Source organism: Hippoglossus stenolepis, chromosome 23 (genome assembly GCF_022539355.2).
Source record: "Hippoglossus stenolepis isolate QCI-W04-F060 chromosome 23, HSTE1.2, whole genome shotgun sequence".
NCBI lineage: Eukaryota > Metazoa > Chordata > Actinopteri > Pleuronectiformes > Pleuronectidae > Hippoglossus > Hippoglossus stenolepis.
Genome location: NC_061505.1, coordinates 8,351,402 through 8,366,503, shown reverse-complemented (window position 1 = coordinate 8,366,503; position 15,102 = coordinate 8,351,402). Strand labels below are relative to the sequence as shown.

The 15,102-nt window shown below is 42.7% G+C and overlaps 1 protein-coding gene and 1 long non-coding RNA gene across 4 annotated transcripts in view; both read left to right on the top strand.

The window, feature by feature from the left end:
- Positions 1 to 10,225, top strand: part of LOC118102641 (inactive ubiquitin carboxyl-terminal hydrolase 53) — a 32,662-nt gene extending 22,437 nt beyond the window's left edge. For all 3 annotated transcript variants that reach the window (XM_035148972.2, XM_035148975.2, XM_035148974.2), the window contains exons 13-17: positions 1,602 to 2,382; positions 3,267 to 3,322; positions 7,826 to 7,868; positions 7,954 to 8,681; positions 8,770 to 10,225. In XM_035148972.2, the coding sequence (XP_035004863.1) occupies positions 1,602 to 2,382; positions 3,267 to 3,322; positions 7,826 to 7,868; positions 7,954 to 8,681; positions 8,770 to 8,846 (1,685 nt within the window). In that variant the 3' untranslated portion in view covers positions 8,847 to 10,225. The remainder of the gene's footprint in view (positions 1 to 1,601; positions 2,383 to 3,266; positions 3,323 to 7,825; positions 7,869 to 7,953; positions 8,682 to 8,769) is intronic.
- Positions 10,226 to 12,922: 2,697 nt separating this feature from the next.
- Positions 12,923 to 13,559, top strand: LOC118102802. Its single transcript, XR_004694754.2, has 3 exons — positions 12,923 to 13,179; positions 13,272 to 13,344; positions 13,496 to 13,559. It is a non-coding gene; the product is annotated as an uncharacterized LOC118102802 (long non-coding RNA).
- The last annotated feature ends 1,543 nt before the right edge of the window (positions 13,560 to 15,102 follow it).

The following is a 15,102-nucleotide window of genomic DNA, read 5'->3' as shown; positions in this document are numbered from 1 at the left end:
CAGCACATTATGATTGAATGCAGGGAGACTAAGGGAGGGCGAGTGTCACTGCCGTGATGAATGGCGAGGCGGGAGGTGACACCACAGTTTATGTAAACGACCACAGCACGGATCATGCCCAGGACAGCACTTTTCTAAAAAGGACTTCTTAAATAATAGCCGAAGCAACTTTTTTACCCATAATGGACTATGGGATAACCCCAGGAATTTCTAAATGATCTCTGACTGGATCGATTCAGACCTGATACCATTCTTCCCAAAAAAAATGATCCACAGCCTCGTGTTGAGCTGACGACACCGAGCTGGCAGAAAACACGCTGGTATCTTACACACAAGCAAAAACACAGACAGGGATGTTGGTTGTGATTTAACTCTGGCACACAGTCAGCAGAATCCCAAGCAACAGGGACGTTTGGGCTTAAGTCCAAAGCACTGACAGTTTAGTGTAGTACTAAATTTAGTTTTTTGTTTTCACCTGAAAACACGTTACCTTAGATTGCTTTTCGTGGTGAATTAGATGGTGACTCCGGGACAAAGGACACAGCCTCTGACTAAAGCGGTGTCAGCTGTAGACTATAACGTTGTATTGATGAACCCTGTACATTAAATGATGCCTTGTCTTTAAGGTTTGCTAACATGCAGGGAAATCTACTTATTTTACCTATTTTCCCACCTTTTAAAAAAACATTATTTTGATTTTGTTGACATGGTTTTTACGTGTGTTCTCTGTGATGGAGAATTAAATAAATATTGCGGGGGCACCTATAGCTATATAGTGAACCAGGTTTCAGGACGGATGTATTTTGAGAGTCGCTCGCACAGTCCTTGGAATAGCAAACGCACATCCGTACCCTCACTATCATGTTCAGACGTGTCCAACGGGGAAACTAATCCATGCATGCACACAGATATACACACACACACATGCATACATAAAACACCACAGTGCAACCTTTCTGCCAATGACACCTACATGGTGTCCTCGATACAAGCTGTCTAGCCTCTGTCTGCACAGCACACATTGGTCGTAATTCACACCTCCCTGTCATGTGCAGACGTCACCTGTAACCCTGTTGTTGTTGTGCCCTCGCGCTCCACCCGACCTGCTCTATTCTTTTTTTACGACAGCTTTGTGTCTTGGTGTCGTAGCTTTTTGACTTTCAGCGAAAGGCAATTTTGGGTTCTCGGGCCACGTTATTAATGATGCTGTCCTTTTGCATCAGGTGCGTCAGGAAAGACAGAAAGGTCAGGTAACATGCAGGGAAGAATCCGCTCTAGTCTTGGAGAAAAATGGCTTTTTCGATTGCTGCCTGAGTTTGTGTATGGGGTAATTGGTTCATTTACTTGTTTACAAATTTGATGCATAAATCTTTTTATACTTGATAAGGAACCTCAGCCTATGTGGGTGAGAATATCTGATTAGTATAACTGGTTATTTATTATTATGTTGGTTAATTGGATAAATGTCTTATCCTAATGTACCTTACATTTTTGAAAGTATTCTTCAATCTGTGACTTGAAGTGTCTTTATAGAATATACTTTGCCATTCAATTTCTCATGTTTCAACCCATTCATGAAACCTTATCTGACTTGTCCTCAGATGCAGCCCAGGACAGGACCTACTCCCGCTCCGTCTCCCCTCCAGAGAATGGCTTCAAACAGCACGTGGAGACTCGCCTGTACAGCAGCCAAGGAAAAGGTCCCACACGGACTGAGCGGACGCCCCACTTGGGTGGACGATCCTCCCAAGAACCCTCTCGCTCTCACTCCAGAGTCCAAGTGCTTCCCAGTGTCAGCGGTGGCCATCATAGCCGGCGGATTGACCAGGTCTCCAACGGATATGATACAGACAGCAGCCAAGAGTCCAGAGAGCGTCCTGGAAGTGGAGCGAACAGTCGCAGCAGGGCCAGTCGCCCGTGGAAACCCATGCGGGAGGCGCTAAATGTGGACAGTGTTTTGAGTGGCGCTGGCAATGGAAATTCGCCAATTCAAGAGCGGAGGCAGCACAGCCCACGGAGAAGACCCAGCAGTCAGTCGCCGTCCCGTGACCGCGAGCGAGACCGAGAGTTCACATGGGGAGGCCGGGAGGAACGCAAACCCAAGAGCCTGATGACCATCTACGAGGATGAGCAGAGGCATGAAACCGGTGGCAGCCGGAGCTCGCTGGACTCGGATGGCCGGGGCGGCTACAGTGACAAGGACAGGTCGAAGGGCCCAGCGGCTTTGAAAGTGCGGAGTGACAACTGGAAGATCCAGCGAACAGAATCTGGATACGAGAGCAGCGACAGACTAAGCAACGGCTCAGCAAATCTCGACTCACCTGTGGTGGAGAACTTCTCCTCCATGGACCTGCGGCCTATACCCGAGCTGCATCTGACGAGGTAAAATACACTGTTGCATCTGAGGACTCGAAATCCCACAACTGCGAAGAGGGAAACAGAAATAGACACAGTTTCTGCTGTGTGATGCTTTGTCATCCCGTGGCCCGCTCATTTCCCTATTCCAGTCTCAAAAGTGCTGCCATCTCTAAATAATTAAACACTACAAACAAACTGTTCTAAGAATAGCGGGGCCCATTTGACATAAATGCACACAAGGCAGATACGCCAATCTTATTATGCCGCGCTGTCATTTGTCGGCTTTGTAGTGCGGGTCTTGTTTGGAAATAATGATCCCAACCAGCTGACAACTCCTGTGCTCGGAGCCAGCAGATAGCAAACTTCCTCAACGGCTGGTGCATTATTCAAGCCGGTCTCCTGATAGTATATCAGTAAAGTGTTGTTTTAATTATTAATTCTTTTAACATATGGTTACGATGTCGACTGGGTTCAGACCTGGATTCGCTGACACTGTGCAACATTTGCTATTTTGATCTGGGTGTATATATATATATATATATAGAACATCTTATGCACCGGTTTCCATTAAGTTTAGTGCAACATCTTAATATATTTTACAGGAGATACACAGCTTTGCACTTAAAGAGCAGGTGCCAGATAGTAATCGAGCATAACAAGGGAAGAAAACAAAATTCACACGAGTTGTTTTGACAGTAAGATGTCTTGTTTTCACATTTAAGAAATAACGTTACAGGGATTGGCATCAAGTTACACCATTATAAATCATTCATCACATAAATGTATATTTAGGCTTTTGCTCAGAGCAGGGGTCCAACTCGGTCCTTCTAAGTGGTTGGAAAAAAAGTTCAAGCTCCGGCATATCTTGTTTACATTGCGTGAATAATTCAATTTATTTTGTGTTTTAGGGATCACTTCCCTCACCGAAGCAGCGATGACATTCTGCCCTCCACATTTTCCACTGGTGAGTAAAATCAGTCTCACTTTGACCTGTCCTTTATCTCTGCAAACACACACACACACACTGTCTGCTCATATTTATTTGCATGTGGGTTCCCCCCGGCAGAGAGAGGGAGAATTTAAAGCCTGCAATTTAAGGACTAAAAATAACGAATCATAAATAAGTATGGAACATGTCGGACATTGAGCCATTATTTCCCACATCCAGTATAAAGGGGTCACAAAAGTAAAGTATCATTCCATCACAAAGGCTTGGCCCTGACATTAAAGAAATTTCCTCTGGCCGACTTCCGTGTGTTGTAAGGATCTGAAACATTAAGATAGTACTCAGCAATTTCCTTGATTTATTGTTCCATCAGTACTGTTAAGGTCACAGCCTGATTGAAGGGATACGGCATGGAAATAAGTGTGCTGTGGGTCCTCACTGACTGCCCTTGACCTTTTTTTTTTCCTGAGTAGCGTCCTCGTATGCAGCACGCAGATAAAAAGTACATGGGGCCTGAAGTCATCTGAAGTCATGAACAGGCTTTGAATTGCACAATTGTTAGTATTATGGAAACAAAAATCTAAACTTCTCCAACTTATTTAAATGTATGAACTACTTTTAATATTTTGTATTAGGTTTTCTTTCTTCCTTACACATCACAAAGGGGAAATTGTGAGAAGGAACTTGAAGGACATAAGCTGCAGTGAATAATATCCACTTGCGGTTGGAATAACTTTTAGAAAAGAAACTCAACGATGAGCCTCAAATATTAGTCGTGTTTTGAAGGTGTTATTTTTATTTTGCAGACGGGAAGGAGGGAGATTAGATGACATGAATAGCGCGAGGTGGTTTGTTGCCTAGACACCCTCCACGTTTCTTCATCTAGGACATGCTCGCTTGCGATCCACATTATCAGCAGTGAAGAAATTAACTTATAAATCAACAAATGTCTCGAAAATGACCCCACGAATTCCTGCATTGGGAATACTGAGTTAATCCTGAATAAGAGGGGGAGTGAGTTTGTAGGGGCAACCCAGCTGTGCCCAGTCGGCCAGAAACCTCCAGCGCCGGGACTGTCAGAATGTGGTGTTCAAACACATAGCAAATAAAATCCCATTTTGTTGCACTGCAGTTATTTCGAGGTCTCAAAAGTCTCCTCCTCCTTCTCCTTCCTTATCACTTTGTTATTATTCCTGCTTTTCTTTACGTGATTGTTTTTCTGTGTATATTTGATTCCCCACATCTACATTTTCTTGACAGATGTATGTTGAACAAATCACATTTATGTTTTATCTCATTTACTAACTCAAGCTGTTTGCCCTCTAGTGTCTTTAAGGGAAAATGAACACACACTAAACCAGGTTCCCTCATTTGCCTCCTCTTTGACTTGCAAAATATCTGAAACGTCATTTAAAAGTATCCACAGCTGTGCTTTGCGCTCCTGTGCATTACTTTGAAATGCTGACTTGTTAGTAGTTTAACCCAAACCTGGCTAAAAATATCTCTGTGGGCCGTTTGAGGTCTATTCTCCGGTGGCTATTTTAAAATCAGTGCTGGATATTTACGCTGTCTGCAAATTGTATCGACAAGCTGCAGTGTCCAAAGTCAATTTGGCCCGAGTTCAGCTGTGACTGTCTGGCATGAGGCTTCGGCAGAGGCCTGAGCAGATTCCAGGAGTCCATTAAAGTCCCAAATCCTTTTTTTTAAAAACACTCATGTGGGAGGGGAGCAGTGATGAGCACAGTTGACATTTTGACCGCAGGCGTTTACCCTCGTGATGGTTTGCTGCATCAAAGAATAGATCTGAAGTTAAGTTAAGGTCGTGGGGTCCTGTTGTTGATCAGCTCAGTGGTGACCTTTGGATCTCGTTGTGGATGAATCTCACTGATTTACATCGGACCAAGTCGAGATGGTAGTAGAACGTGTCGTGGTTTTGAAAGGTCACAGCTGTCAGGAGATGGGAAGAGAATTCCAGACACGTCAGCCCACCTTTTCATCAATTCCCCCGATTGGCCCTGGTGGCTCCTGCAGATCAATAGAAACACACTAGAGGAGCTATTAAGGCTCTTTTTACAGACAGACTGTAAATTAATTTGGTCAACATGACTGTTCCCCGAAAGCACAGCCAAAGTGTCCTAGGTCCGAAACCCTGCCTCCTCCATGTCAGTTGATGGGACAATGGACCAAAGTCGAAGTCCACGTCAAATAAGTTTGTCTCTCTGATAATAATTAATTCCTTATCAGATTGATTCATGTCCAAGTGTTTATTCTTCTGTTTTATTAAGTTATTTAATGCTATAAAACACGATGAGACGCGTCTATGTACAGAAGACTTGTGTGCTTAACTTTGCCCTAATATCTGTACATACCCAAATTATTGGTATAAGATAAACGTTATCTTAAATGGAGTTGTCTTAGCTTAGCATAGTTGTTGCATTGATGCTATATGTAGCAAGCCAGTGACTGATGACAGGTTAATGCAGAGAGACACAAAGGCTGTTCCAAACAATTATTGATTATTTAAATAACTTTTTGGACTCCACAGATGAAATAGTTTGAAACGTATTTCCTCCCCACATTCAGGATGCACCCAGGAGTTCGGGTCCTGATGAAAAGCTCAACTGCAAATATGCACGCGGGTCTGCTTGATGTTCACAAATTTGAAATACCCCAGACAGCAGAACGCAGAGAACTACAAATCTCAACTTGACAGCAACTGAAGTGTGTAGAGTTTTTTTTTGTTTGTTGTTGTCACATCAACAAAACTTCAAAGGGCTGTCAGGAAATTTTGCATGTACAATTTCTCCCAAAACCTAGTTAAGGGTTTGCTTTCATGGTCTGCGTGGAGGGAACATTTTCCGTTTCCTCTGGGAGTGTCTCATTTTGACAGTTGGAATAATTGAAATGATGTCAAATCACTTCCCTCCGCTTTTAAAGTCCTGGATAACTTTGTGGCGGATAACAGCCCACAAACAGGTGTCTCTCCTGAACTTTCTCAGACTAATCCTGCTGGAACGGGGTCAGGGACGGGTCTGTGAGCGATTTGCATCAGCAGAGAATCCTAATACTTCATAAATCACCCGCTGATTGTTCACACGTTTTCGGGAAGTGCGGAGAAACCCGCATATGCAACAGCTTCACCTTCCTTAATCCTACTTAACAATGCGATGCTTTCCTGTTCGCATGGGAAAGGAAGGGACATTTTATTGCACAGCACTTGATGCAGTTTAGTACACTGAAGGCTGCTGAATCACAGCGTAATCCATGGAATTGCAGTACATGGACGCTTTCCCAGACAAGTGCAGGAGGCCGTGTAAACAGCAGGACACCTTGAGTACATGTTTTTTTGGCGCTCACAGGAAGAATTCCAATGAATGTTTTCTGGATCTCAGCCGAACCCTGAACCTGAAGAATACTCACATTTAGACGGAGATATAGTGATTATTTAGTAGCTTGTCTCTGAGAACGTTTTCTATGATTCCTACAGCCTCGCCTCTTCGATGTCCAGCTGTTGTCTCCTTCAAGCTTTATCTCGAAAACAGCGCACGCGACCACGAAGTCGAGGGGGACAACACGCCGCCGACCGCATCCTATTTTCTTTTCCCACACGATATTGTTACAGTTGCTTGCCAACATCGCAGATCAGCGGCATCAAATTGTGAATCGCCACATGGACTTAGCGGCTTAAAATTGCAATAGTGTTGTGGAGGGGATCTGGAGTCTGGAGTCTGACCTCTGTGTAATTGCATGCCAGCACAAAGGATTTAGCCACTAATGCTTTGAGAGAGCACAGGGGGAAAAAAAACGAGTGTATGCTGACACATCACAGATGGTCCTCAACCACTCACTCTCTTCCTCGTCCTGTTAGTCAGCTGTTGTCTGTCTCGGGCCTTGTAAATCACACCCGCCCCGCTAACTTGGCTAAGCTCCACACCCGCCCCCATCCCCGGCACCTGTTTTTTACACATGTGTTTGTGTTGATCTAATGGGCGAGATCGCCTATTATCCGCAGCATAATTTCACGGGTGTTACATCACGGCTCGACTGGACTTAATAGGTTAATAGAATTTCACTCTGTTTTCAGGGGTGTGTGCATGTTCCAGCTTCTAAACCAGCAGGAGGTCACGCAGGGTCCTTTTATTGTTTCATTAGCTCAAAGCTAACAGGGCCTGGACATGAACCCGAATTCCCCTTTGAGGGGCCACGTTCTGTGGTTGGATCAGACAGTCAGGGTGGTTCACAGGGGGCCTTAGGGCGCAGTGCCAGACTGGCTGCTTTGATACTTCCTCTCCCCGCACCGGGCAAAGGGCCTCACCGTGACCCTGTTAGATAACATGTCTTTGCTGGAGAGGCACGGAGGAAGAAGAGAAAAAAAAATATCCTAGCTGTGTTTAAATATAAACCCCATGACAGATGTTACCTAGCTTTATTTTATTTTTTTCTAACATCTGGTTGTGATGATCATGAGTTTACACATTAGTGATACAAAATGCTCACAAGGTGTCATTCCTTCCTTTCTAGATCTGCAAGATGCAAACATCCTCACTGCTCAGCTCATACAAAGGTAAAACTTTAAGTACAATTCCTCCGCCGATGTGGCATAAGTGCAAGTTAAACAGTTGACGGTTGTGTTTTTTGCTCCGTGACAGAAGAGGAGCCTTCCGCTACACTCCCGGGATCTTGGATAAGAACCTTGACCTGGACAGCGAACACGAGGAAAATGTCGACGGCAGCCCTGCGAGTCCCGTGCCCCCTTACTTAGCAAAGACCAGCAGTTCCGAGTGGAACAGCTCCGATGACCTCGCCGGGCCCTTCTCTGAACAAGAGGAGACGGGCACTGCCACCGACCCTTTCATGCACAACCATCCCCCTCCCTTGCCCCTCAAGACCTTTGGCAACAGTCACAATTACCCATCTGCCGTCCACTCGCAACCACCGGAGGTGCCAACGTGGTCGAGCGCCCGCAACGAACCCAAAAACGGCTCGTCCCCGCTCTCGCACACCTTCCTCCGTCGGTGGATCGAGACACCGGCCGAGCACAGGCTTTCATCCGGGGCCAGCTCCAAGTCGGGGTCGTCGGACCAGGACCGGAACGATCTGTCGGCCAGCGAGAGCGACGAGAGGCTACCCAGTCCCAAGCCCAGACGCGCTGATGGTACGCGCTCCCCCTCTCTCTCAGAAAGGGTTCTTCCCACCACTTACTTCTCTGTTGATAACTGTATGACAGACACTTACCGGGCCAAATACCACAAGAAGCCGGCCGTGTACACGAAAGCAGAGGAGCCTGCGTCATCGGGGGAGAGTGATGCCGAAGGGAGGGGGCTGACGTTGCCAGATGTTCAACCACCGGAGCCTTCCAAAACCCGATCAGAATCAGGTACCCTACAGCGCAGTGTTAGTACTGTACCTTTTAGCTCTTTTGTTCATATGTGCATGGTTTGATTCTTTGGTCTTTTGTCTCGCAGGCTACTCCACCACTAAGACGACCGCAAAGTGGAATCCAGTTACTCCAAAAGGACTCGACGAGCATGGTTTCCTATGATTATAGCAAAAGCATCAATGGACGTTGACCGGACGCCACGAGGAGTCGTCACGCACAGTTTGACTCCTTCCAACTGGGATGTGTCTTCGCTTATGAGCTGCTCCCAACCGCGAGCTGGACGGGAAGTGGGTGCCAAAGAGATTGTAAAACGAACGACAGGTGTCCTTAATAGCCATGTGGCCGTTTTTTCGGTATGAAAAGCTTTTGAATGAAAATAGAATTTGCACAGTACACGGCACCATAAAGGTACAGAAACATACCCGACGGTAGATTGCTGTTATGTTTTGGGGCTGTGTGCTCCGGGGCAAATGGTCGGGTTAGAAGAGAATGTATCACAAAACGTCACTTTACCACACAACAGATTACAAGATTTATTTTACATGAAGAATTATCCGATGTCTTGCAGTTTCTACTTCCTCCTTCTCTAGGGATTGATTCTATTTGTTTAGCTTCTCCCATGTCAGTGTTATAAGGTGCCTGCCCCGTTTCTGTATTTTGTTAAGAATTGGATTTTGAAGAAGACAAGGTTCCAGTGATATTATAATATATTTTCGGTGCATCTTAAACACTGGGCACTCTTTTGTCACGACTTAAAAATGGATCCCAAGGATCTGTGGGAATATGAAGCAGGGACACCCACATTGGTTATTTCTTTGGTCTTCTCTGGCACGTTATGGCGACAAAGGTCAAAACTTCGATTCTTGTCGGCACGCGGTGTTAAATGACCTCTGCGAATAACAAGCGAAGGGTTTTCTTGGTCTCACACTTCTGTCAAACTGAAAAGAGGAAGTCTAAAAGAACCAGTGTGGGTTTCCCGGGGGTTATAACGTGATCGGTAAATATGTTAAATTGATTTCTTATCGCGGCATGAGACGCGTCCCTTTCTCCTCAAATGCACACCTGCACACTCCATCACCTGCACATACACTGTGTTTTCTTAATGTCTTTACACTGTATTTCTGTTTATTTCTCCTTTCACACTCCTTACAGTTACATCCTTCCATTTTTATCTTTATCGAAATCAACAGACTCCCGTCTCGCTTCTTAAAGTAACTTCTATTAGCAGCAAGTCTGCACTGCGACGACTTGGACATTTATAAGCTTCATTTAGAAATAGACAGGGCCGGCTGTTTTTTTTTTTGAGGGTCATTATTATTAACATTGATCTAAACCTGAGTAGTTGGACTATTTCTTGGTTTCAAATGTTTTCTATATGCAGCAGACTCGAATGCACAGTGCCTTTTGTATTTTTCTATGTCAAGACAAGATTGAATTGGAGCCATGCTTTGTACAATTGTTTGACCTAAGAAGAATTTTTGTAACATTTTATTTTATTTTTTAACGATTAACAGTTAAATAAACAATTTTATTTAACCATACATGTGTGTCCAGTCATGTTGTATTCAAGAGCACAGCGTCGAGTGTTAACCTCAAATCCTCATGATTCAGGAAGAGGAAAACTGATCAATATGAAAACTTTAAAAGTATCTTCATGGAGCTCTGATAAAATACAATGTTTTTACTGAATGAACAGTTTCCACTGAACAACACATGCAGCACATTGTTTACAGCGCATGCCAGGAAATATGGTGTTTTGCTGCCATCTGCTGTCAAAAAATCAGAAATGCATTGTCTACGATTAAGGCTGTAAATTATCAACTGCTCTTATTCAGAAATAATGTTTAGATAATAATTAGAACACAACAGACTTTTTCCACCTTTGACTACATTGAAATGTGGTTTAAAACCCTCTTACCTTTTATATTCACTTTGGTAAGTTCCTTGTGACCTGTTATTATATATTATGTTATATTTTTTAATTTCACTTGGCTATAGACCTTTTTCACGGCAGCCATTATGAATGTAAACAGAGGTTTTTACTAATCATATGAATTAAGGTTTGGCTTTAGTATCGAGCCTCCTCTGATAAAATGATCACATGTGGCTGCTGTGGAATTCACATTATTACAATAAACATGAAATTTTCTTCTTTGAGCATTATATGATTTTCCCACAGAATATTTGACCAACGTAAACGACTCATTGAACTAATAAAAATATCATGTTGTGATGGGAAGTTATTTGTATTGTTTTATTATTTATTTGTATCATATGATCAGACCATGCTGACACTTCTATGAGCTCCTTCCAGACAGAATCTGCAGACGAGCAGTTGTATGACTCAACGGTTTAAATACAACTAATGTTTTTTTTCTTTCTCTGATGAACTTGATTGAACTATGTAGGATTTTCAAAAATGATGAAAACATGTTTAATAGCATGTCACAGTAGGACAAGCACAAATGAAAATAATACAAATCATTACTGTGACTCTTGAATAGAGCAGAGCCGTCATTAATGTTATCAGGAACGTTTGTGACGAGTCAAAATGTCTGTTTTGAATAAACCTTTTCTGTGGAATGTTGTTATTGTTATAGTCTTTTCTTCCCCCAGCCTCCAGAGGGAAGTAGAGGACTTTGCAAACAGTCAAATTTACCACTTGATCTGGAAAATCTGCAGGAATGTGCACTGTACGATTTGAACTTAATTTCAATGTTGAGCAACTTTCTCTACATGGTTTAATTTGTCGGTGTCGCAGGTGTGAAAAAAAAAAATATTTTTAGCATCATCTCCCTTTGGGACCACTTTTTAATTTTCTAGGACACTGACCCCGACTTGTTTTCATCTTTCAGCAGAGACAACGAATCCGATTCACTGCAGGTGTTTCAGGATTTTATTGACTCATCACCAGAGCTGGGAATATTAAAAGAAATTGGTTCTAACACACACGGTTATGTGGGAATACAATGAAACTGAATCCAAGATGGCAGCAGCACAATATAAGCACTAGCAATAGTGGTTATTAGTAATAGAAATATTAAGTCTCGCCCTCATAATCAATTTGAGACCACTTGTAAAAAGGAGAACTCATAAATTCCAATAAAAAGAAATGTCTCCCTGAACTTGAAATGCCCCGGACCAGAAAAATAATTCTTCCAGTGTTCACTGGGAGATGAATAGGGGAAATGCATCGTATTCACTGTATTCACACAATCCTGACAATGTTCTGCCATTCAACCCTCTGCTCCTCACTGCATGGCACGTCTATCACAGATTTAGTGAGCTTAAATCTTTGCTGTCTCCCCCTGTGTGTGTGTGTGTGTGTGTGTGTGTGTGTGTGTGTGTGTCTCCTCCACCATCCGTCAGACTGGGACTCGGCCTGTCAGTGAGGGCTCCTCCTCTGCAGCTGCCGTACTTCATTAGGGGCCATCAGCTGAGCTCAGTGCTCCACTGTCAGAGTCAAACTTCTGTTTTCTCCTTCCTCCTCCTTTTGCTCTCTCTCACTCTCTCTCTTTCCCCCCACCCCTCTCTCACTAACTGTCCCTCAAGCTCACTCACATCCTTCATCCTCATATGATTTCTCACTCTGTCAACTCACTTCAGTCTTTTCCTTTCCCTGCTAACCCCCCCATGTCCTCGCTCTGCACCGTCTCCTCTCCTCATGCTCCTTCCTTCCTTTCTTTCTTTTTTTTTTTTAAAGTCGAGCTCCTACTTCTTTCTATTCAGGGATTTTTCTCCTATTATCCCCCCTTTAAATCAGTGCTTCAGAATATACACTTACATGTGCCTCGATGTTCTTGCAGAGATATCACATAATTGTAATAATTGTGTTGCTGTTGGTTGCACATGATTTTTATTCCAGATAATAATCCAATTCAGTGCCTTTGTTGTCTTCGCACAGTGTCCTGCTGGTACAGAAAGTAAAATACACGAAATACACTTACTTTAATACAACATAGGGTTATATGTGTTCTCTGTTATATTGTAGATCACACAATATTGTGGTTTGAAGTGTTGAAAATAAAAAAGGTAGATATTAGGTCTTGCATATCTATCTATCTATCTACTGATCTATCTCTATCTATCTGTCTGTCTGTCTGTCTGTCTGTCTATCTATCTATCTGTTGTCTGTTATCTATCTATCTATCTATCTATCTGTCTGTCTATCTATCTATCTATCCATCCATCTTAAGTTGCAGTACAGTGTCTGACCACAGATGGCAGCACTGAGCAGAAAGCCTCTGACCAACATGACTGTGGCACGTGTTGGACGTTAAATAGGTTTTAAATGTGATTTAAATCATCACCAACCACAGATCGATGTCTTCAACCGACGCTGAGAAGCTCATCATCCGCCTGCTGGGTTTTAATCTCCACGATTATTCCATGAACAACCTTTATTTACACAGAAACACCTGACAGGTGCCAAATCACCACAATCTGAGACAACATGGCCTCTGTACCTGAACGTTGTTATGTGCGTTGCTAATAGGTACTAAGGAAATACTTGTTTGGTTTCTGAATGACGTCCACGCGTTTTTATCTCGTTTTTATCTCGCGAATGTGACGTTTTGTTTGTTTCAGGACGTCGATTGGGTTCGTGGGAAAATGACGAGGAGTCCTTGAACGCACCACGGCTGCTAATTGGAAATACCAGGTGAGTCAAACGACACCAACTCAATGGACAAAGATAAACTTCTTTAAAGTGGAGTTTTATCACGTAAATATCTAAATAATAATAATAATATATTTATTAACTTGAACCCAGATAATTTTGTGTTCATTGAGTTTAATTTTTTTGTTTTTAGCTAAGAGTAAATGAGTTCGAGTTTGAGGAGTTCTTTGGCCCCTCAACCAGTTTGGAGCCAGGAAATGGAAAACAACCAGAAACCAGCTCTGCAGTGTCCTCCACTGGTGAGTCAACAATCAAAGTTTGTGTCATAGTCCTCTTACAACAACAACAACAACAAAATCAAGAACAATTAAGTTAGATGAAATTTGAAAGCTGGATGCTTGCTAATCATTGTATATAATGATATATATTCTCTCTCTCTCTCTCTCTCTCTCTCTCTCTCTCTCTCTCTCTCTCTCTATATATATATCTATATCTATATCTATATATATAAATATATATTAAATTGAAAACAAATGAAAGCTATTGTCATGAACTAGATGAACTATGGTCATATTACGAACCTTCTTAGAATAATATCTTGTCTTGTCTTGTGAAGAGCCTGTGACTCTGACATTTTCACTGATGAACTCAATCTTTATTTAGCTATGATTGCTGTTTGAAAACTCAGTTGTCAGTTCATAAGTAAACCGTGTAACTGCTCTACCTCAGTAAGTTGTTTTCTTTGTTGGTGTTGATTTAGCGTGAGTAGTTGGAGTAGTTAGAGTAGTTGGTGTCGTTGTTTACCTGTGTAACATCATGCAGAGACGTGTCTCTGTTATTTAGCCGATACTCTCGTAGATATAAGTGGGGGGGAACATAATAATAAAAGCAAATGTACTTGCTGCTTCTCAGATTTGTCCAGTGCAGATACGACTGTAGTTCACACTGTGATGTTGGGTTCTGCTTTGTACAAAGTTTGAAATTTATATTGGCCTGTAGCTTGCACACAGAAGGTGTTGCTGCAGTATTTCTGTTTCTTGCTGAAGGGCGGGATAACATTTGGAAAATGGTGAATTATCGTCTTTACACCTCAAATAAAATTTTTATCGATGACTAAATGTCACTGAGTGTGGAAATTGTGGGGTTTCTTTATATAATATTGTAAGGTCTCAACCTTTCATTGCAATATTCCGTGAGATGAACCTACACAAATAAAAGTGAAAGTAACTAGCAGCTCAAAATGGAAAGTCCTCGACAAAAAGGCGTCTCTGTCGTCAAGGTCTTCTCTTGCCACCTTGGCCAGCGTCTGCAGATTTAACCAGCGAACCGACCGGGGCAGGTCCCTGTGGGCCGGTTGGAAATGGCAGAACTCGTCGCCTCGAGGAGGGAGATAAAAAAATGTAAATTCGCTAAAAATCCCAGCAAGCATTATCACCGGACATGAAATGAGTAAAGGCCCCCGAGTGCAGGATGAGTCTGGAACAGTTAAAACCGTTTTGCAGTGGAAGAAAAGACAAGGATTTCGATGTAAAATACAATATTGATATTTTGACATATTAGCGAAATAATGAGTTCAATTAACATAGGGACACATGATTAAAACTTAGGATATGTATTTTTCATTTCAAACTAAAACATAATCGTATATATGTGCTGTATTTCTGTTATCAGCGCGTATTCTTCCTTCCCCACACAATTTCTTCCTCAGCAGTTTTTTTTCCAGATTTTCCTATCTTGTCTGTATTTCTTGCTCAGCAAACCACCCTGTGCCCAGTTGTGTAGATATGCGTGCAACCACAC